The 25,269-nt window shown below is 32.7% G+C and overlaps 1 protein-coding gene across 1 annotated transcript in view; it reads right to left on the bottom strand.

Annotated features, from left to right (window-relative positions):
- Positions 1-774: 774 nt before the first annotated feature.
- LOC149083931 (uncharacterized) overlaps positions 775-25,269 on the bottom strand; it is a 57,033-nt gene continuing 32,538 nt past the window's right edge. The window contains exons 7-17 of the mRNA XM_089234307.1: positions 19,830-19,887; positions 19,661-19,732; positions 19,078-19,194; positions 16,594-16,624; positions 13,773-13,801; positions 11,680-11,739; positions 10,619-10,684; positions 9,744-9,774; positions 8,669-8,714; positions 7,291-7,368; positions 775-5,066 (exon numbers count right to left, since the gene is read on the bottom strand). Of these exons, the coding sequence (XP_089090433.1) occupies positions 5,029-5,066; positions 7,291-7,368; positions 8,669-8,714; positions 9,744-9,774; positions 10,619-10,684; positions 11,680-11,739; positions 13,773-13,801; positions 16,594-16,624; positions 19,078-19,194; positions 19,661-19,732; positions 19,830-19,887 (626 nt within the window). The 3' untranslated portion in view covers positions 775-5,028. The remainder of the gene's footprint in view (positions 5,067-7,290; positions 7,369-8,668; positions 8,715-9,743; positions 9,775-10,618; positions 10,685-11,679; positions 11,740-13,772; positions 13,802-16,593; positions 16,625-19,077; positions 19,195-19,660; positions 19,733-19,829; positions 19,888-25,269) is intronic.

Genomic DNA, 25,269 nt, shown 5'->3' with positions numbered 1-25,269 from the left:
TGATCAAAAGATTGACTCAAATACTTTGAAAAGTGGTCACTTATCTGAAATGTTACATATAGGACCATAATCAGACATCTAATCAGTTGAGTTAAATAAATCAAGCTAAATTATAAACTTTCAAACAAATTTGTAATCAAATTTTGATCGAGTTGATTAACTCAATTAAAAATTTTTAAATTGCTAATAACAATTAATCAGTTAACCAACTTGATTAATCTCGGATCAGCCCTATTTTTTTTCCTCTCTTTCCCTTTGTCTGCTTTTGAGAGAGAGAATAAAAAGAAGGCCAATAGGATTGCCATATACCACTGCAGTGATGCCCCCCCCCCCCCACAAGACTGGGTTCACACCAGGCTCAAATAATTAAAAAATAATGAGTTTACTAATGAAATAGGGGAATTACCTGTATGCAGGATATAGGCATAGACACTTGGGTCTGTAGCCCAAGTACCCTGCTCCCTACAATATCTGCTACTATCTCCATAATAGCTATGATAGAAATACTAGGTTTGAGATTTCCCAATATTTCCAATAAATTTGCACTCCTGTCAAAGACCCAATTGTGATGGGGGGGGGGGGGGGCAAAACAGAAATCAATAGGCTTCCTGCAACTAAGGTCAAAGATGTTTGTCAGAAATTGGTTTGACGATACAACACTTATAATCATATAATTACAATTTATCAGTGATACAGGCAATCAGTGTTTATAAACATGAGAAAAAATAGGTCTGAAATAAAAGCTCAACGTTCAGCAAAAATTTTTCTTTTTATTTCTACAAAATTGGTTTGGCAAAGCAAAAAAAATTAAAGAACGACGAATACTTCATATCATTTGAGAAAGCAAGCATTATATCAATATGTAACAACGATAATTAATGCAGTTATTATTGAATACAAAAATATTTCTTCTTTTTTTTTATATCTCAAAAACTTGAAACAGTAAAGTTCATTTTTCCTCTGCTTTTTACATTTTCAATAGAGGATAATAATATCTTTATTGTGCATTAGGCCGGAGCCCACAATGGAAAAAAGCTATTACAAAAACGGAACGCTTGGTTGAACAACACAGACGAACACCTAGATGCAGAATGTAATATAAATGCTTAAAAAATAAATAACTAAAAAAATAAAACAAATAAACAAAAAAATACAGAGCAGAGGGGGAAAAAAACACACACACACACATGCAGAATATAAATATGAGATAAACCATTGATGTTTCTGATTACGTGGCAAGTTTTAGTATGGTCATAACTTCATCTCGTAAAATATTGGATAAATCATACAACGATAATGACTGAGAGCTGTGAGACCTTGGCCAGCAAAATGACTGCAGTTTGCAATGACGTGTACGAAATCAATATCTCCACGATAATCACACCATTGACATCGGTTAGAAAAACGATTTAGGCCTCTAATAAAATTACAACCAGCTTGTAGTAAAATAGTCTGATATATGGGATTACTTTGAAAATTCAGGTACTCCTCGGGAAGAAAGAATTTTTAATATGTTTATAATATGGGTTAAAATTGCTTTCTTCAATTCTATTTCGAAAACTGTCAATAAAATTTTCCGTGACTATGTACGTGACGCCCTTGGACTACTCGGAGAAGGGTGTAGATAAACCAACGTCATTTATGACATTCAGAAGGGGTTCAACACTGAGTCCCCAACCCATTTTATGATTAACACTCCAATTAAGGCAAAAAGTACTTAAATCGTTATTTGACGACCGAGTTAACCTCATAACCAGTATAAAAAAATTCATAACTTTTTTTACGATGGTGAATTGCACTGGCAATCTACCAAATCAGTGTAAATCAAATATGATGGAACATAAAATGGTATACTATATCATTTTTTGATAAAAGCCAATTGTATAGAATCAAACATATTCGAGTTTGGGCTCACGATCTCCCCTCCGTATAAGCCAGTCTTAAAAGTTTACCCGGGCCGAAATCAAAAGTTTATCCATCCGTATTTTTATATGAGCTTTAGAACTGGCGATATGTTTTCTGAAAGAGCCGTTGTATTGAAATAAAGGGGTAACCCAGGTAGTTATATTGATTAAATTTTTCTATTTCGGATTCTTTGAAGAACAGCCTATCAGATTTAGAATCTTTGTGGCTATTTATTTCTAAAAACAATAATCGTTGATTTCAGTAAATTCACCCTCATTCCCGAAAGCTTGACGAAATATTCCAGCTTATTGATCAGTCGTTGAAGGCCAGATTTACAATCAGAAAGTAAAACAATATCATCAGCGTGAGCTAAGACCTTGATTTCCTTATTAGCAATGGACACTCCCTGTATATCTGACTCAGAAAAATGTCCATTAAATAATCATTTAAATATATGCTCAAAAACAACGGACTTAATTTGCAACCCTGTTTCACGCCGATCTGTATGGGGAAAGGTGCAGAAAGGCCTCCATCACAAGGAACTCGACCATACATGCCATCATAAAGTTTTTTAATTGAATTCACAAACTTATAGCTCAATCCAATTTTAAACAGCTTGGACCGAAGGGAGTCCCTGTCAATTGTATCGAAAGCGGCTTTAAAATCAACGAAAAAAGCATATAATTTGTGGCGTTTTTTAGCTAATGTCTTATGTATAACTGTATCAAGGATCAAAATGTTATCAAGTGTTGAAAAGCCGTTTAGTATGGGGAGAGAACATTTCTATCGCTAATCCATTTGGATAAACGCAAATGTAGAATAGAGGTGTATATTCTGGAAGAGGCACATAATAATGAAATCGCTCTAAAACTACCCTGATCATTTAAAGATCCCTTTTTATGTAGCGGGTATATCACTCTTTCATTCCACTCCCTTGGTATATTACCATAGTCATAAAAAGTATTGAACATTTTAGCCAGATACGGCACAAGAAAATCATGTTTAAAAAACTCAATGGGAATTCCGTCTATTTCTGGAGATTTACCCCTCTTGGAATATTTAAAAGCTGAGCTAATCTGTTTCAGTTATCTGTGTATCGAGGGTCTCATCTCCCCAGTTTATGCAGTGATTGTACACTCCATATACTGAAATGACTGTACTTCATGCAGCAGAAATATTTCCAAAATACCCTGCCCAGTTAATATTTGATGGTTTAGAGATTGCTTTTCCTGAATCAAAGCCCTTGATGAAATGCCAAAAATTCCGACTATCGTTAAAGCATGAAGGGTTCTCAAAAACTGAACATAGAAACATAAATTTTTTTATATGACAGATCTTCCTCTCTTGCTTCATTTCTTGCCTTTTTAAACGTGTCAGTTAACTCAAAATTAACACTAGTCCAAAGATTAGTTAGAATCCTGTTGCGGTTTTGAATAGCCAATCTACACTTGTCATCAAACCATGTAAATGATTTTTTATTTGGGGACCACATGTTCAAGGATATGGCAGAGAATTCAATAATGTTTATGAAGTTAGACAAATCTATGTTGTTAGGGAAGTTACACATTTGCCTGCACGAGATCAGAGTAATTCTCCCAAAGATCATTATTCTAAAAGAATCTTCTACGTTTAACGTTTTTTCTAAGGAGTATTTTTTCTCCATAAAGCTCCACTACAATCGGAAAGTGATCGGAATCTGTGGCCCGACAGACCTCAAAATGACTAACCAAATGAGAAATATACCAGTGACAAAAACTAAGGTTGATGACAGAAGAGCCATTTCCTCAGATGAAGGTCAAGCCACCTTGGAATCTGAATTTTCTGCCATTAAGAACGACTAAATTATGCCAATTACAGAAATCAATAAATTTATAGTCATTACTATTTATAGCAGTATCCTGAGTATTTCTATGGCCCCATAACTCTGCGTTACATCTGTCATATACAGCGTTATAAAAACCAATTCTAGAGTTAAAATCACCCAAAATCAGAAAACTACGGGGATACAATTCCAAAAAACTATTGATGTTATGCAAAATATTGTCCCACTCCGAGTGATTGAATTACACAAAGAATTAAATTAGAGGATTTAGAGTTTGCAATGCATTCAATAGATATAAAATATTAATTTTTATATAAGATTTCATATTTAATGCTTTTTTGAACTCCCAAAAGCCATCCGCCCTTAAAACGTCCAAAAATGGAGGTTCTGACCACCGGATTAAAAATAAGATTGAAATCAGCAAAAAAAATCGTACTCACATGCCTCAAGCTCTCAGTCCAGGTTTCACAAAAAAAAGAAAACATTATAATTAGCACTAGTAGACAGGCTATGCGAGCAATGAAATCAAACTAGATACATTCCACGACAGTATTTTCAGCTGTCTCTGGCATGACTCCTAATGTCCCAAGTTTATAGTTACAGTTCATTATTTCATCAGATAACCGCGAGATCATCTGTGAAAGGCTCCAATTATCGGCTATAGGGGACAGATTTTTACGTTTAGTCGACACGGATGGGGAAAAACTAGCATTCACTTGCTTAGACATATTCAAAAACTACAAGATCCACACACACACCCAAAAAATTAACTAATAAATAAAGTTTTTCAAAAAATTGATCGCCTGGCCTAAAATATATTTTACACCAATTAAGTTATTTAAAAATTCTAATAAATAAGTGCTGTGTCGATGTTGGCAGAAAAAAATTCCATTGCCCACTATGAATGAAAACTTTGTATTTTTACACACTGCGAAATCAGTCTATAAAATTTAATATTAAGACGTTTAGATTGATTTGTGATCAATTGAATTTTTTAATGAGGTAGAAGCACTGAAATGAAGAAAATATTGAGGGGGCTGTAAGTTGCTATTTGTCCCATACATACGGGTTTAATCCCTTATGCAGGAGAGGGAGTGGAGCATTGCATTGTATATTGGGGCGCTCAAACAGCCTCAGCATCTAGGTTCCGGTGCTTAAGCAATGAGGATGTTTAATGCAGTTGCTAATGAAACGCTTCGTCTGAATTGAATTTCGTCTGAATACCGCCGTGGTATACCTCTCACAGCACAACAGGAATTCGTGCGTCTTGTCTCAGTCCGATCGCTGCACCGCCATCTCCTCTACATGTTCAGTAGAATTGCTCTGAGCTTTGCTGCAGCTATCAAAATATATTTTAAAAAGACCATTAGTATTGTTATAATTACAACAGTGGTGGAAAATCTGTTATAAACTGCTACAATTTCTGATGTTTGTGCTACATTCAATTCTGTGCCATCTTGCACCAAAAACAATATTTTCCCTTAAGAAACTTATGAAGCAACGTCAAATAGAGGTTGATTTTTCTATGACACATTTGTCCTCCCTGCAATTTTATTTGTTGCAGACACACAAATGGAATTAGCTTGAGGCCCCCTCCCCAGGATTCGGTGCCTAGGCTTTTGACAACGTGTAAAATGGGGTCAAACTATGTGAATTTCTGCTCATCCGCAGAACAAAAAAAACCCCTTCAATTGCTGTTTCCAGCTTTTTTTTTTCTGGAAAAGAAGTTAACGCCTTTGAGTTATACATTCCTTACGGTAATTATTTTTAAATTAGTGTCTATTTTCACTGACTGGCTGTACTTAACAAAAAATTTGCGTATCCTTTAACAGGATGGAAAAATTTGCAAAAGAACATATTATCATACTGGTAAAACAGCATTGAAGAATTTGTCTTCACCATCAGGAGTTGTGCCACAAAAGCCGTCAGTAAATTCAGAGTGATTAAAATCATGGAAAAGTGATGAAATCCCAGAAAAAATGAAATGAGTAAAAAAGGTCACAAACTAAGAAAGGTCACCAATTTTTTAAAATAAATTTTTGGATTTTCCCAGCAAATTTCTGTGCTCAATTTTATCCCAGAAAACCATAACCTCTTATCAGGCTCTTCTTGATACCAGCGATCATGCGTTGATGGTGGTTGAAAATGAGTTTTCCATTGGGTCCCTTTATTAAAAAATATATAATAGCCTCTGTGCAATCATGTTAATTAATAGTAGGGAAGGCTTGCCACAAAATTCTCACCCGTGCAAGACATCATTTTGATGCCTCTCTGGCATATAAGATGCATGAGTAAAATTATCTGGGAGAAAACGCATAGATTTATATATGCCATGAGTAATATAGTGAAAGATAACATAGGCAGTTTAGTCCTTAAAGCTCTTATCCTGGGCTTTATATTCACCAACTTCATAAACTTACATGTGTTATTGTGTACTACCTGAGTTGTGTTTCAGCTAGATGAAATGAATAAGAAATTACACAATGGTTTTTACAAATTATTTCATCCAATACAGCATAGCTTGAAATTTGCGGAAAAAAATTCCTTCCCATTTTTGATTTGGCAGATAGATAGCAACACTTGAACGCATAACAAGCGCAACACTTACAAGCATTATCCTTTCAAACCAATCTAGACAAAATAATTTTAATTAATGCTTATGTGAAAACCATTTTGCGTTGAACACTAAACCTGCCGGTGAATGGCGTAAAAAGAAATGGCATATCAAGAGAATGAATAATAGAAAACTTCAAAGCAAAACGAGAGACTGAAAATCTGTTAAAGATGCTGGAAAATAAAATACATGGAGCAATCACAAATCTGTGAAAAATAGGGAGTAAAAACAGATGTACGACTGAATTTTTTGTGAAAATAGAATCATTCTATTAAATTTCTAATAGTTTAATCATTACTCTACAGTTACAATTACTACATTCCATAGTTACAATTACTATAGTTTAAGTTAAAAATAATTTGAGTCCATAGTTTTTAATCCCTCTCTATTAAATTTCTAAGAATTTCCAATAATTATTCTAAGAATGACTCAACAAAAGAAGTCATCTCAAAGTATGTTTTATCAAACTGAAGGTAATGATCAAGAGCGAACTCAAAAAAGAAACACATCATTTTAAATATGGAATGGGTAAATTCTGGTAAAAGAAGAAAGATCAAACGTTCGAAAATGCTTGAAACTACAAAGAAAAAAAAAGCACATTTTAGACTTGTATCAGCGGCAAAAAAAAAAATTATTTTCTAATGAGTGTTTTTCAAATTTTTCCTCTGGTCATTTTTTTATTAAATTACTGATTACTAAGTCTACAAGCTAAATCTAAAAACATTCATATTCAAATTATTTTTTAAATCTGAAATATCATATGTTAGCCTCTCATTTGTTGATATTGTGTAGAGAATGTATAAATATATATAATTTTTCCCGCAACAAAAATCAAATTTTCATTTTCCACCCCTCTGTTACAATTCCATTACTTATAATATGCATCAAGTAATATCAGCTGTGAAAATAAGTTTAAAACAACATACATTATAAAGGAAAAAACACTCACCATCAGTATTATCAGGGTCTATTTCAGGAATATTCAAACTCTGGTATTCCTTATCTTTACTGCGGAGCCCTTCTCTCTCTGAAAAAATAATATGTTGTGGGTATAATATTGTTTAGGTCAGTGTTTCTCATATTTTTCTGAAAACAGGACCAGTAAAATGTCTGAAACAATTTGATGGACCCCTTGTGTCTTGTATTGTGGACATTCCTGTAATTTTTGTTATTCTGATTTTTTTTTATACATTTATCTCGTTTTTTTTCAATGATACTTATTTTAATTTATAATATTTACTAAAGTTGAGAATATATACACAGTGTTTTCATAATATAAATTACATTATGATAATTGCGTAAAAAAAATTATAAATAATCATCTCGCATTTGTCAGGTTTAATGTAGGTTTAAACCAGGTTTGATTTGTTGTCTGCAATTTTTTTGGAATTTTAATTATGATTGGTGTGATAGTGCTTACTTCTGACAACCTTTTTGATGACAATTGGTGATGTCCTGTATTTTACAGATTTAAGAGTTATCGTTGTACCCAGTTTACCATATTTTTCTCAATAAAATAATCATTAAATCATCTAAATACTTTTTTATTAAATACATTTTTGTTTATTACGATTTGTAGCAGCCCTTTATTTGCACAACCCAGCAATTTCAGGTAAAAGTTAGTGATATCCCATATTTACGACCACAATTTTCTGTATTCTTCTTGATGTATGGTGAACCTAAGTAAATTTTTATTTGAACCCACATTAACATTACAAATAGCAATTGCAATGGGTGAATAATTGTATCAAGTCTGCCTGCAGACCATAGGTTGAGAAATGCTGGTTTAGGTGATTAGGCTTTTGCAGCCATCGTCAAATGAGGGGTTAATTTTCTGATTTGAAACTCATCATTTTCTCAACACCAGTGGATGCCATCAGGTGTCTCAGGTTGATGTGTTCTTCTACTTAACCATACATGCATCTCGTAAACATTCCTCTACAAAAGTTTTAATGAATCAATACATGTCAGAATGTGTGTTCTGAGTGCATGTATGGCCCTGATGTATTTGTCTTGTCAGAATCGTACTTGTTTTGTGTTTTGCTAGTGCTACTGTATGTTTTCATTATTTTGAAGTAAAGATGGTGAATGCTTGAATTTAACACCTGAGGTCTTCAGAATAATATGAACATGTGCCCAAGTTCATAGCTGAACCATAAAAATATCTGTCAGTGGAAGAATTGAAGAACTTGAAAGATTCTGCAGATCGGGCCAAACAGAAAATCAGATTTGGTGGAGCATTCTTTCATGAACAAGCACAGAATTCAGTGAAATCAAGGTCATAGTAAACAGCAAACTATTTTCCATGCAATGTAAAAATTACATACCAGCAAAGGAATAATATTTTTCCCTTTCAAATTCCGGAATAGATACCTGGGTGGAAAAAAAAATGAAAATAATTTAAGAACTACTTATTGAGCTATAGTGTAATATTGTTTTTATGAATACAAACTTGAATAAATGTGAAAAAAACTTGAAAAATAGCATAAATATTCAGGATCTGAGAATCAGTTTATAAATACTGTAGGTAAATGAGAGTAGTTGGGCGAGTGAGTGGGAGAGCAAGATACTGAGTCTGTGAGTGAGTGGCTGAGTGAGCTACAGAATCTATGAACAAGTGAGCAAAATAGTGAGGGAATGAGTAAGCAAGGAACACTTTAATTAAAAATATATAAGTAATGAAAATTATGTTGAAAATTATAATAATTACTGTATGTTTTGACTGAAAGTTACCAACAAAAGAAGAGCACCCTCACGGCAAGTTTAACATACAAATACATGAAATGATTATGATTTCATTTCTTGAATGCAGTTCCTCTAAGGTGTTTAATTGAAATGTTGATCAAGTGCTCGCAAGCATGAAATTGAATATGAGCATCGGACACTTAAAGGAGCACAGTGGTGTGAGCAACGGGTTGAAGATGCCTGTCATAAATAAATAAAATTACAGTATGCAAAAATACAATATAAAATATATTAACCTCTACGTCATCTTAGAAAAGAATCATTTTGTGTGTGAAGACAATTGGGAACAAAAATTTTAGTTTCTGTTATTTCTTATGGTAAAGTTTGCTTTGATATATGAATTCCTTGAATTATGAAAATATTTCCAAAACAGATTATTTGCTTGTGTGCGCCGCTGTAAATTTATTTGAATTTATAGTAGAATCTTGAAAGATTAGAGGTTTCAGGCTCAAAAATATTAGGCAATTTTTACTAAAAATCCTTGTTATTTTCACTCTCAAATAATTCACAAAAATAATAATGAATAATTCTGTTTAAAAAGAGCTCAGCTTTCCTATTCTATGATCAGATGAATCTGATTCTGCTGAGTCAGGACCATTGAATTTGTAACAAAACTGATAAGTTTGAATACAAAGGTCAATTGGAAAAAAAACTTACTATGGTCTTTTTGTCGATTTCATTGATCGCCCTTGAAATAAAAAGAGAAATGCATTTGCTTTAAAATAAGTTAATTATTTTCTTGCGTAAATCATATATATGCAGGGTGCATAGCTAATACTTCACATCACAAAGTAACTGGTGAACCTTTGATTCTAGAAGCATACTTCCACTTGGGTAAAGTATCCAATGACATGTAGACCTTACATACGTCATTCATATTGCAAGGAATTGTATAAAGTCATTAAAACGCAGAAAATAACTTTTTATAAGGACTCCCTTTGCTCAAAAACCCAATTAGAAAGTTGTTGCCCAGTCTGAGGCCAACAAAAAACCCCTTTCATTTGCAAGTGCGATAATCCCGAAGATTTGAATTTTTAAAAAAATGAAGGAAGGTGGAAAAGAACACCATAAATCAGGGAAAGAAGCAATGTCTGTTAGTTTGTGCTATTTTTTCCCAATGTTTCTCCAATTTTTTTCAATTTAAATATCTCGGCAAATTTTGCACTTAGAAACCTGGAATTTTTGTTTGCCTCAGGAGAGACAGGACAACTTTCCAATTGGGATTTTGAGCACAGGGTGTCCGTATAAGAATTTAGTTGTTTTTGATTTTAATAATTATATATACAATATGAATGGCACATCTGAGGTTCACACGTTGTTCGGATACTATTTCCTAATTGTAAGTATGCCTCAAAGATTAACAGTTTGCCCATAATTGCAAAAACCTTAACATTAAAAAATGTGTAATATATATAGAATGACACAATGATAATAATTGAACAGGCAATTTAAATAGTAAAACGCTCATACCTTATTACTTACAACAGTTTTGTAAACTTTACTGTTACTTTCTAAATCAATGAAAAACTTACTCGATAATTTGCTTTTGTTTTACACCAAGCTCTTCAAAAATGTGAGCAGTTTCTTGTTCTTGCAACCTGGAAATTGAATGCTGTTATTTTTTCACTCATGTAGTGAAGTTAGATGAATGCATAAATTCAAACACATGAACTTTTACACCTGGACTTATTTAAACCACTCAGTGATTTCTGGACTGTTAAACTGGCTCCAAAATTTGAGAACAGAACCAACCAGAAATTTTGTTCACAACTCTGTCCAATAGCAATATTCGCTGAGGTAATTTGAATTCAAAAATCACTGAAAATGATGAAAAGAACTGTATAAACTTATGGAAAACCTCATTATGCTGTTCTTCCCACCTTTCCAGCAATTTTTTGAATTCAAACATCTCAGTGAATTATTATCAAATATTACACTTCAAAACATGTAGTTTTTTTTGTTGGGCTCAGAAGAGAGCAACACCTAATTGGAAGTTGGGGGGGGGGGGGCTTTTATAAACTCAACTTTTTGAGGCTTGGATTGACAAGAATCTGCTTTATTTTGTTGGACTCTGGCTTAATGACTTGCTGAATACCTGAATTGGTCAGACTTTAGACATCAAACGTGCCAGCTATTGGCCGATATATAAATGAATGTAGCAAAGATGCCGCTCCACTCTAATTGGATTAATTATTGGCAAAATCTGGGGTCATTTTTGAGTGAAAGTTGGTCCCCTCTCAAAAAAAAATTGCCCCCCCCCCATCATTTAAAGATACCCCTGCGAATCAAACAAATAATTTTTGGAAACGTGTTCAATCCAAAGATTTACTGACAAAAAAGATTAATTTACTAGAGTATATTTGGGTTTAGTTACATTCATTGCTAAGTATTCTATTGGTACAGAAAAGTTGCAAAGAAACATATCAACACTGAGGTGTAACAAATTTAAAACAAATATAATTAAGTTAAGCGCTTTATATACAGTATTTACTAATAAATCTGTCTATAAATTCTCTTCTGATATTTGATGCAATATATATATATATATAGCGCATCAGCATCTAGCCAGTCTTATTTATATTATAATTCTGACCTGGGAATAAGATTGTTCCGCAGATTGAAGTAGCTTTTCCTAGCTTCTTTTTTCTGTATCCTAAAGAACAATAAATAAAGTAATTTTGATAAATTTAAGACATTATGTGTTTTCAAAAAATGAAAAATGCTACGATGACTTCAGCATTCAAAACATTTTGTGTGACAAAATGTCTACTGCAAACTATTCACTGGTTTCTGTATTATTTCCTTGTACAATTATCACCATTTTTGCAACATTTATCCAGTCTGGGTAATAAGAGTGATGCAGTGGTGAGATGCTCGTTTTCCACTATGAATGTTACCGTCAAGTTCCATGGGTTTAAATCCGGGCAAAGAACATCAGGAACAAGTTCTTTACCTACCAAGCCTGAGGTGATCACTGGTAGATGGCGACTTTGTTTTCCTCCCAACTCCACTGGTTAGAAATCACCATATGGGGATAAATGACTGAAGTTGGTGCAGAGTAAAGGGATCGGGGTAACAGTTTTCAACTCATATCTTAATTTTTTATTGCGTCATCATGAATGTATTTTTCAAAATGATTGTTCAGGTAAAGAAAGAAAAGAAAGTTCCCCCCCCGGGTGCAAGGTTAGAGCTGTATGGCAAACGGTGGAAAAGTGTCCACTTCAGTCTTGAGAAACACACTGGTGATATTTGCTATGTAAGCCTGAGCATTGCATTAAGCAGGCGGATACTTGTCAATTTTTCGCCTGGTTTGTTCTAAACAGCTCGTTAAAGGCATTTATAAGTTTAATAACTTCCTGCAGCATTTGCTGGGAAGTATGAAAAATCAATCAGAAAAATGTTTCTTCTGTCTTGAAAACAGACTTGTGTTGTTCTGAAAATGAGTCTTTTATGAGAAAATAAGTGAAACTCTTATATAACAAAGGCCTTATAAATAATGATATTTAAAAGCAAAGGATTTGGCTAGAACAATAATAATTCCTTACAGTCAATACAGACAAAATACACAACAATATATGGGCCTAACCTCCCAAGGAGAATGAAAATAACTATGAACACATGAATGGAATGCATGTAATTAATGCAATTGTGTAAATCAGGAAAAAAATTAGATGTAAAATCAAAAAATAACATGCAATAATATAAAATCTTATTATTACATAGTGAAATCTCTGAAGGACAGCCATTTTTTTCTTGGAACAGAAGGAATCCCATTGGATTAAAATTAAGGTTAACCTCCAAACAAGGATTTCCAAATAAGAGTCACTTTTATACATAAAAATGAAAGAAAATGATGCACATCATAAGAAAAATAGCACCCAAGATTTGCTGTGAAGGATTTTTATTTGAACCTTGCAAGCATGAAATCAAGTATAGGTTTTTCTTCGCATTTGTGGTTTTCAAAATATGGTTTGCAGTCTCTGAGGTTTGAAGCTATCTAGTGTGCTAGGTGCATTAAAAAAAAACACAAAAATCAACACAAAGAAGTAAATAGGGCTAAAATATAGCGAGCGGCTATGTCATAACTCACAGAGCTGTTGGTTGCCATGCTGTTTGACTAATGGTGTGAGGGTCAATACCAATTGAAAATTTTGCCCTAGACAGTGACAAAAAATAGCTGATTGTATTGGAAGATGAGCATGATCTTGAACATGTATGCTCCCAGATACAAGGAGTACAACACAGTTGCCTACTATGTATTTTCATCATGACATTGTCATGTTTTTTTTGCAAAAACAGTTTTTCATAACAAATAGAAAAAGTGTTAAATCATAAATTTCATTTTAAATGAATAAATTTATTTTATTTATTGTTTAATTTATTGTTTTTTTTAAAAACATGAGTTTCATTCATAAATTTTAACAAAAAAAACCTCTTTTAATCAGTTACATATATAATGAATTGTTACAATTTTGTGTGCAATTAAAAATTTTAATTTTTTTCAGGACTACCGAACTTCTTAATAATTGTAGCATTTCAATAATTGTAGCATTTCAATAACAGTCACATTTCCTTGGTTTCATTAATGACAGTTGTTGGGAAGTTTCATTGTGTTGATAAATCCCGTATAAAAATAATTTAGATTAACGCTAAATTTAAATTTGGTAATAAACTAAGAAATCTTACCTCTTTGGAACATTTTCAATTTCTTTCAGCTAAGCAAGAAAGTAAAAATAAGTATGATTTACATGCATTTAAAAAATAATTTACCATATTAAAATTAAGCAAATATATTGCATTTTGAAATTACACATCAATTAAAAAAAGAACAGGTTGAAAATTTAAAGCAAACAAATAAGTACATTGAAACTGAGATATACAATTCTCTGCAGACTAAGAAAAAATATTGTAAAAAAGTTATTGTTATATCAACAGACAGCACTCAATGATGTTTTTGACATCTCTTCTGCATTGCTGTTTTTAATAGGATCTGAAAATGTGCATTTCAATATTTATTCATGAAAAAAAATTATAATTTATTGGGTGATTGATGGTATTGAATTATTAGATGTTTCACCTTCTGATATAGGTTACTGCATCAGATTTATGTGTACTACACAGAAAGAAGCAACGCAGACTTCATTGATACTGTCTGTGATGAAGTGGGGGGGGGGGGAATAACTATCATAATATATATTAAATACTATCATAATATATATTAAATACTATCACAATATATATTAAATACTATCACAATATATATTAAATACTATCATAATATATATTAAATACTATCATAATATATATTAAATAATATCATAATATATATTAAATACTATCATAATATATATCAAAAATATTATTTTTGATGCCCTCGGAAAAACATGTGCAATGTTCAAAAACACATTGAAGGTGATTTTGAGCGAAATATGTATAGCAGAATGTTGTTGTAGCTGTTTCAAAATATTCTTAAATGGGTAAATTTATTGTAGCAAATGATATCATCACGAAAACAAGAAGAGTTCACCATTAGAGAGACAAAAAGTGATTAAAAACAAGATTTGAAAAAATGTCATTGTAGAATGATCTGCCTGTTTCAGCTTCCAAAAATGCTTAATTAAAGCTGTGGAATTTTTTCGATGTACTTTATGGGCCCATAATTAATTTTAAAATATCTTAACCTACATGAATTGATGCAGTTGAATATCAAAAGACAATACGGAGACATTAATTTTTGTGCTTGAGAAGATATAAATAAAAAGTTTAAATCAATGTTATCCCATGGATATCCAACTCAAAAGAAGGTCCGGCTGATTACTGCATATTTAATATCCTGGGCTTCGTATATCTCTAAGCGAACTCAATATCTCAAAAATCAAGAATTCAATACAATTTTGAAAATACTGATGTAGCAGGAAACCCTCACTAAATGTCCACATTTCTACAGTAAAATCTGCAATTTTAATACTGATTTCTATGTGGATCATCCTTTGCCTGATCCTCAATGGCGAAACAAGAAGAGTTCAACATTAGAGAGACAAAAGTGATTAAAAACAAGGTTTGAAAAATATCATTGTAGAAGGATTTATTGTTATATCAAGTACTAGCTATAATACCCGGCGCTGCCCGGGCGTTCTTCAATGAGGCTTTTCTGGATCACGTGATATCTCCCTTTCTTTGAGGGACATACAAACCGTGTCTAAGTTAACCAATATGGCGACTTCCTGCGTGAATCATGAAATAAACAAATCTAAATGTAAATAAACATAGAAATGAATATTTTTTCTTTTTTTTAAAGGGTCGCTAGGTACTTTGATTCCTTCCCCCCCCCCCCTGAACTTAAAGTTATCCATCTGCCTATTTCTGCTTCAAAAAATGCTTAATTAAAGCTGTGGAATTTCTTCGATGCACTTCATGGGCCCATAATTAGTTTTAAAACAACCTAAACCAGCAGTTCTCAACCTTTTTTGACTTGCAGAGCCCTTTTAAGTAAAACAATTCTATGGCAGAGCCAGTAGGCCAGTTTTTTTCATTATTCATCAAAGTTACCGATTTATTTTTACTATTTGAAAATATTTATAATTATTTTTTAAAATTTTACTGTTTTTTTTTATTTTCCTTGAGCGGTCACGGAGCCCTTGGAGAGTGCACAAGGAGCACCAAAGGCTCCGCGGAGCACTGGTTGAGAACCGCTGACTCTAAACTGTACAAGTTTATGCAGTTGAATATCAAAAGACACAATACGACACGATACGGAGACATTAATTTTCATGCTTGAGAAGATATAAATAAAAAGTTGAAATCAATGTTATTGCAGGGATATCCAAATCAAAAGTAGGTCCGGCTAATTACTTTATATTTAATTTGCCGGACTTCGTATCTCTAAGTGTACTCAATAGTTCAAAAATCAAGAATTCAATACAATTTTTAAAATTATTGATGTGGCGGGAAAACCCCACTAAATTCCTGCATTTCTACAGTAAAATTGGCAATTTTAACACTGCTTTCTATGAGGATCACCCTTTGCCTGACCCTCAAAGCAATGCTGATGATGACGTCTATTCAAAAAGCCTTATTACTGGAGTATTGAAAATGTGGCAAACCATTATAAAATTGCACCATATATAAAAGCATAAACTATTATACATATACTCGCAGCGTTAAAGAAGTGACGAAGAAATGACATTGTAAAGGCATATACATGTCTGAAACACATTGCTAGGGAACCACGGAAACCAAAGTAAACGTTCCGAAAGTGATTGTTGAGCTCTAAAAACCATTGTTGCCAGACAGTGTTTTGGGCATTTGCCCTGCTCTGATGAAATTTTAAAGTAGCCTATCATTCAAGTCGGGTCCCATTAGGTATATATGCAAAATTTGGCAACGATCGATCTGAAATTGTAGATTTTTTATAGAGAACATACACACACACACACAGACAGAAAATCAATTTTATATATATAGATTGTTGTAATGAGATTTCCCTACACGTGAAATGGAATTTTACCTGGTTTTTCTTCATTTCAAGATTTAAATACCTGAAAAGTAAAAGAAATCGCATTATATTCTATCATATTATCATTGATATTGCCAAATTAAAAAATGGTTTTCTTTATTGAAAAAGAAAAATCTCAATGTTAGTTTTCAACCTCTTTACTTTACCAAGTCCTTAGTGGACTTTGAGTATATGTTCTTGCACCCTCTAGTTCAGTGTTTCTCAACCGTCGGGCCGTGACATCAATCGTACCGGACCACGAGAATGTATTCATTACCCTTTCATTTTTCAAAGCATTTCCACAAATAAGTAATTGGTTTATTTCACTATTATGGTACATATTATTTTAATTTTTCAGTCTAAAAATCATACAAGGGAAAAGATGAAAAACCCTCCTAGAGTTCCAGCAGTCACAATTGCAAATTATAAGAATTTGGAGGATCCCTCTTCCCCCTTATCGCACTGAAAATCCTTCATTTTGTTGCAAGGATCAAAGGAAGGGAAACATATCTCTGTTCCTCCCCCTCAAAACTAGTATTTTTAATTGCATTTTTTTTTCTTATCCTATTTTTGAGTATCTATCTTCATGAGACCCAAACAATACAGCAGGGGTGGGGGAATGTTTTTCCATAATCTCCGTTCCTTTTCCCCGAAAATATCCTACTGCTTCAGGGCTCTGTTTACAACCAGATTGACCCTGTTCCCGGTTTGCCATTGTCGGCACCACAGAAAATGTCCTGAAGACAATAATGCCACGAGAAAACTCTGTATTCCACGTTCCTTGGAGACTGGAAAAACATCTGTGCTACTCGCCAAGCTGCATAACTTCAAAGGAATTGTGAGTGATTAGGAATTTCCGGGATAATATAAACTTTATAATATAGAAAACCTTCGACCATTGGATCCGTTACTTATGGCCGGTCGTAAAAACCTCTATCAGTCTTATTATAATAATTTAGTATGTGTTCTCAGAAACGAACAAAGTATTTTACACATGTGTGGCAAATGTCAGCGACTAATCAGTGAAGCACCTGCTTCACCACTATACAGAAAATAGTGTGTTTTGAATTGGTCATCAAGGTGCACATAATTACTGGTGATAACTTGAATACTGTTTTCTTTGCAAAAATGCAGTGAATTACATTGCAAGAGTTTTCATCTTTATTTTTTTCCAGTGTCACATTTTTCATTTGTTCAAATGATAGGTTCACAAATCTAAATTTTTGTTAAAAAGTAGAGAAAAGTGTAAGTTTTAGAGTAGAAAAATCACAATCAAAGTTTCGAAATTTATCAAGTTACATAATTTAACATAAGCATCTATCGTGAATATTCCAAAAAGTGTTTTGCCCAAAAATGGACAACTTTCTGCTCTTCATCGGACTTTTATGAGTTACAATATAGACAATTTTTTTTTATATCATTACCTTCTAGCTAAGATTAAACACAAAGTTCGGTCGTAAAATATATTTTACACCAATTAAGTTATTTAAAAATTCTAATAAATAAGTGCTGTGTCGATGTTGGCAGAAAAAAATTCCATTGCCCACTATGAATGAAAACTTTGTATTTTTACACACTGCGAAATCAGTCTATAAAATTTAATATTAAGACGTTTAGATTGATTTGTGATCAATTGAATTTTTTAATGAGGTAGAAGCACCGAAATGAAGAAAATATTGAGGGGGCTGAAAGTTGCTATTTGTCCCATACATACGGGTTTAATCCCTTATGCAGGAGAGGGAGTGGAGCATTGCATTGTATATTGGGGCGCTCAAACAGCCTCAGCATCTAGGTTCCGGTGCTTAAGCAATGAGGATGTTTAATGAAGTCACAAACTTTATTCAATCAAATTCATTCAAAAACATAATACAATATAATGTATAATGTGATATATCTAAACATATGCAAGTGTATCAATATATATGGGGTAATTAATGCATGTTACTAATACATTAGCGAAAAAAAATGTTGCATCACTCCACAAGATAATGGATTCAATTCATTATATGGGTTTTAATTAATTAAAAGGGTTTAAATTTATTTAATTAAAGGGTTCAATTAATTAATTTATTAATGGGTTTTTAATTAATTAAATAAATAATTAGCTCACAATAAAAAGATAATTGGTTGTTTATTAATTATTAACTTATGAACGAGTAAGCTATTCGAGACCGGGCCGTAGACTCAGAAATTTGATTCACCGAGCCGCGGTTCCAAAAAGGTTGAGAGCCACTGTTTTAGTTAACATTAATTTACATTCTCAATCCCCATAATTTTTTCACATTGGGAATTGTAACAATTTATAGACAAAATATGTATGAATATTAAAAATAACTTATCAATTTCAAGCAATGTTTTGACTAATTTGTCATTTTTAATCAATCCACTTAAATTTTATTTAAAAAATAATGTAAACATGGGGGGGGGGGGGAGATTGAAAAATTAACATCAACATTCAATACTTTTAAGTAAAAATAAATTTTTCATTCAGCTTACTTCATGTGCACATCTTTCAGTTTCGATATGTTCAGAGTCATCTCTAACAGATGTGTATCTAATTCGTCTTCGAAATCATCATTGTTTAAATCCTCAAAACCTGTTCGCAGAGCCAACCTAAGAAAAAGTGAAATGTGAACAAAAATTTATAATTTTTCATGACAATTCATCAGTAATAATAATTTACAAAAATAGCATAAACCGATGTACTGTGTTGAATTGTTTTGAATGAGGCTATTGAAGAAAAACAGTAAAAGTGTAAGAGAAAATTATTTTGTATGATTTGCATATAAAATTTACAAATCAATACAACAAATTTAACCTATGGGAAGATATTTATAATAGTAGAATCTAGAGTTCGTATTGTTCTGGATCTTTTCTTCACAGAGTTTTGAGATGCATGAACAAATAAATGAATATAAATAAACAGCATATATAACATATGAATGAACAACATAATAACATTATGTATAAAATATTTTATGGTAAATTAAGGCATTCATTAGTGGGACTCAAACTTAAGAATGTTTGATGTTATAACAAAACAATAAAAATGAGGTATAACAAACTATAAAATATTTACTCTGCTGTAGACATAGTGGATTTTAAGCTTTTGAAGAATCGGTTTACAGCATGTACTACTGTTTTCCTTAGTCTGCAAAGAAGTGAATAGAAATCATAGCAATCAAATGTTTGCAAAGTTTGCTCTTGCACTTATAGTTTAAATAATAACTGCATGGAATTGTACTTACAAAATTTGTGCACCCTTTTCTTGTGATGGGCTTACCTCTGCAGCTTCGATAACAGGATCTTTAAATGAAAGTGGGGGGGGGGGGAAATGAAAAAAAAATTGTAACATCTTGCGGCTTAAGAGCCATTGGATAAATAACAATGTTGCTTCTATTTCAAAATATAACAAATATCTCTCTTAGTGAGTCGAAAAGGTTGGGAACCGCTGCACTAAGTCGTTTTTATAATTAATTTCTACATTGGAGGTCTCTCTAAAAGAATGATTTATTTTATTTTTGTGGAGCTCCAAGTGCTATGTGTAGCACAAATCAGGGACTGCTGCTCTGGTATAATAAACTTGAATAACTACATTTTCAAGAGTTTTTAACATCCTTTCCAGCTTATACTTCAGCTTCAAAAACCAAACCCAACCCTGATGTACCACTGAAGAATTAGTAACATCTGTTTCTCTCAAAGGTGGGTCAGAATTTTATTATTCCTCTCTAAATATCATATAGATATCCTTAAGATATTATTTCATAATGGACAAAGAAAAATGACATATTATACCATAAAAATTATAAAATTTTGCAAATGTTAAGCATTGCATAAGTTTCTTTTTTGATTAGCGTTTATACTTATTTTCATTTCGATTAAGCAAAAAACACCATTTACAGTATCTCCTGTTATTAGCAAATTGCGCTAAGATTTGATAATGTTGTGAGCATGGGAAACGGCAGAAAATTAAATCTAGTGTCAAATAACAGTCATACCTGGCTATAAAGAGCTCGGATGTTACAAATTTTCACTCATTACGAAATTTTTCTACGTTTTGTGAATATCGTACTGCTATTATTTTGATTGCTTATAATGGACATCAATTTCAGCAAAATATGCCTATAACAAATTTTCATTTGGTTTTAAACAAGAATTTTTGAGAATTTCTTTGTATTCCTATATAAGTCTTAGGCCGGTATTACACTATAAAAGTTTGATAAAATCCATTTTATAAAACTTGAAAAATCTAACCAATAAGATTACCGGTTGCATTTGCTCAAATGTAACCCATGCGATTATTGGTTGCATTTTTCGAGTTTGATAAAAGAACTTTTATCAAAATTTTATAGTGTAATGCCAGCCTTATCTAAAAATTTACCTTTCTACAATGTAGTTAAGTTACAGCTGGAAATGTAGTTCTTTTTCTTCCTGGAAGACATTCTATTGGTGTGTTTTGATATTTATTGTAAAATCTTTGCTTATTATTATTTTCATTTAACCCTTCTCCAATGAGTCTTATTTTGTTTGAAGAAAGTCTTAGACAAAAAAAAAGAGGAAAGTTACTTTATTCTTAAGACGATAACCTCCAAAATACTTACATTTGCCATCAGAGCTGAAATGCTGTAGGTGCTCTCTGCAGTAATTTTTATTACGCATTAGAGCAGCCCCAGAATTGATTCAGAAATCAAAGTTTCTTACATTAAACTCAATCTGAGCACCCACAGGTCAAACACTTTTGACGTCCCTGTTGGCCGCTTCTCTTTAGCTAGATTCAGGGATTGGTTGTGGTAATGTTATTGTGTGTGATAAAATTTTGAGAATATCCAAGCGCAATATGCTTTCTAAAGCTTTCAATATAGAAGCTATACAGTTGGCTTAATGCCAAAACTGAACAAAAAGAGAGGTATCAAAGAAATTCAAGATTACTCGAAGTTTGTTATTCACGATTTTGAAAAGCAAAGAGGAATTGAAGAGAGATTCCAACTGAGAGAGAAGAATCCAATGGTGATCTGAACATCTGTTAGAAGAAATTAAGAGAAGGACCTCACACCAATACGGAGGCAGCTCTTGCATTGTTCGAAAAAAGTACTATATGTTTGTTCCACACTGACCAGGATCCTACTAACAGCAAAGAATTAAATATACAGGATTAATTTTATAACAATTTATTTTTTATATAAAGTACTTATATTATTTAAAAATATAATAAGTAGTGTTCCATTTTGCTTAATCATACCATTTTCCAAGCCAGTACGGATATAATGAAGGCGCGTATAATGAACAAATACGCTGGTTTTTTTTCGACTTTATTATAAGTGGGTCCAACTGTATATACATGATGTCCTGTGTTGTTGCTCTGTCTCTTTTGAGACACAAACATATAATTGTTTTTGTTTAAGTGCAGTATTTGCTGAGATATTTGAATTCAAAAATCGGAGAAAAGTTGTTAAAGAACAGCTTAAACAGACTCTCTTTTCCCTCATTAATGCTGATCTTTCCCAACTTTTCTCTCATTTTTGAATTCAAATATCTCAGTGAATATTGCACTTAGAAACATTGAATATTTTTTTGGCCTCAGGAGAGGCAGGACAACAGCTTTCTGATTGAAAGTTTGGGGGGGGGGGGCATAACAAATTGATTTTTTTATTTTATGACACACTGCATTATTATTCTCAAAAATCATACAGAGTGAATCTAGAACACATTTTGAGCATTTTTTAAATTGAAATCATATTTTTTTACAACAAACAGTTGATGAGATAAAGACTATACAGTGAAACCTGTATAAAACAGAAGGTCAAGACACTGAATTTTTTTTTCCCCATTCAGAAAGCTTTCTGTTTTATAGAAGTGCATGTGAAAATATATGCAGTGATTTATTTCTATCGTTTATGAAAAACTTAAGTTTTGAGAACATCACCCTAACGTCTATAAACAAATGAGTACTAAACAGAGACATGCATTATTTTATATTGCATTTTTTCATGTTGTTTCAAATAACTATACATTTTGAAATTTCATATTTAATGCATTAATAGCTAAACTTAGATATAAAAAGTTCTCCTAAATATCAGTGGACTGGGCACTTGCTTTTGTCAAAAACCAAAATTCTTTACTACAGTGAAACCTCGATATAATGATATTCTGCAAACAAAGAAAAAATATTGTTGTAGTGGAATTATTGTTATACTGAGAGGCAAAATTATACTTATGGGTTATGAAATTTATGCTGCTGTTGTCATCTTTTCTACATCGAAATTGTTAATACCATCAGAAAATGTGCTTTTATGTATTTATTTGTCCCAAAAAAACTGTAATTGATTAATTCATTATAAAAATTCACTAAAATGCATTGCCCCTTAAAGAAGTTTACCGCATTGCACTTTGCGTGTCTTACACAGAAAGTACCAATAATTTACTTTAGATTTTGTGACTTTTTAGTGCAAAATATTGATGTTATCAGATGCTTTCAGAAGAAAAACAACAATCGATGAAGTTAAAAATTAAATTCAAAATGGTTTTCAGCAAACTATCATTACAGCAATGTATATTGCAAATTGTACAACCATATCAGTCTTGAACTATCTCCATCTCAACATGAGTTTTTGCCGAATCGCTTTACTGAAACAAATCTTGTTTATCTCACTCACGATCTTGCTAAGTCAATCGACGCCAACAAGCAAACAGACGTCATTTACAAGGATTTCACTAAGGCTTTCGACAAAATAAATCACCAGACACTACTTTACAAACTCTGTTCTTTCAATGTGTCCGAGAACTCTATCATGTGGTTCACCAGCAACCTAAATTTGAGAACATCCCAAGTTGTATTGCATAACGCAATTTCAACAAAGTATGTCAGAGGATCAGGTGTTCTTCAGGGTTCAAATCTTGGAGCATTGCTGTTCTTAATATTCATGAATAACCTTCCTCTGTGCTTCAGTGCATCAAAGTGTCTGATGTATGCTGATGATGTGAAAATTTATCGCGAAGTTGGGAGTCTGGAAGATTGCATGGCTCTACAAAGAGACTTACAGTCTCTCCATGATTGGTGTGGGGCGAATTTCTTCCAGCTCAATGTTCGAAAATGCCACGTCATCAGCTATACAAGAAAACTATCGCTTTCTGTATAAAATTGTCAATAATATAATTGATGACTGCTACCTTCTTCAACTTGTTGATTTTTCTGTGCCAATTAGAAATAGGCCTGTTCGGCGAACTTTTCGCCTCCCTAAACCCCGAACAAATATTCTACGACGGCCCCCTATTTTTGAGATGTGTTATATATGTAATCAGTGTGATGTAAAACCCGATATGTTCAATTCAATTATAAGAGAATTTCTTAAAAGTTATGTGTGAGTATTGAATATTCATATTATAATGCTTTTCCGTATGTATTTCTATTGTGCCACTCATTTTTTTTGTAGATTGTTGTATTTGTGTTTTTGTATTTTTCTTGTCTTGTTCATCTCTGTAATTGGGCAATCCTTGCCTGTTGAGACGTGAATAAATAAATAAATATCAGGATTTAACATAGTAAAGGATATCATTATATAGAGTATCGTTGTAGTGAGGTTTCACTGTATTTAAAATAAAAATTGAGAAATTGCATACTTTTTAAAAATAGGGACAATGAGATCAACAATCTTATATATAAATGTGAAAGCATGTATGTATGTTCTTTATACAAATCTACAGTTTTATACCGATCGTCGCCAGATTTTGCACATATACAAAACAGGTCCTGGATTGAACCGTAGGCTACTTTAAAAATTCGTCAGAGCTGGGCAAATGCCCGAAATGGACAAAAAAACTGTCAGGCAAAAATGGTTTTGGGGCCTCAACAATTACTTTTGGAATGTTTACTTTAGTTATCATGGTTTCCAACAGTGTGTTTCAGACGTGTATATATGCCTTTACAATGGTTTGTCACACCTTTAATTCTGTCATTATAACAGTTTATTCCTTTATAACGGTTTGTCACTTTCCCAATCCTCTCAGTAATTGAAGAAAACCCGCGAAGCGCCGGGTATTTCTGCTAGCTTATATACAGGGTGTCTTGTAAGTGCTAATGCGGCCTTTATCTCATGAACCGCCCATCATAAAGGTATAGTTTCAATTAAAAAAATGCTTTAAAGGCGTTTGAATAATATTCGCTGCACAAGTTGGACGTATGACGTCGCTAACAACAGAGAACAACAACTACGACGACAAAACTAGGAATAAAAATTTTCAACGCCAGCTGATGAACTCAATACTTGCCTCAAATCATCAACACTCTGGCGCGAAGTTAAAAAATTATCATTATCCACAAACATGCGAGTTCAACTGCAAAATGACTCAGCACTGCTATCATTTTCACATCAGTAGATCAAACTTGGCAATGGAAGAATTCCCGTAGACTCAAGCACTGGACTGATTACATTCCCAAATGGATTTTTCCAGTTGTTAAATTCAGTTCAAGAACTTTCAGACAAATTCTTCCCAAACATTCAACAAAATCACCGAAACCATGAGTGGCTTTGTGAGAGAGCAATTCTGGCACCAAAAAATGACAGTGTGAACAAGTTAAATGGAAAAATCCTAAAAATTATTTCAGGAGACTCCACATCTTACAAATCAGCTGACACTGTCAAGGACTCAGCGCAGACAGTTCTGTATCCTGCAGAATTTCTGAACTCTTTG

This window comes from Pholcus phalangioides, unplaced genomic scaffold (assembly GCF_987345545.1).
Source record: "Pholcus phalangioides strain wild (caught in Gottingen) unplaced genomic scaffold, Ppha-v1.0 ptg000008l_1, whole genome shotgun sequence".
In the NCBI taxonomy this organism is placed as follows: domain Eukaryota; kingdom Metazoa; phylum Arthropoda; class Arachnida; order Araneae; family Pholcidae; genus Pholcus; species Pholcus phalangioides.
This window is presented reverse-complemented; position numbering and strand designations above follow the sequence as displayed.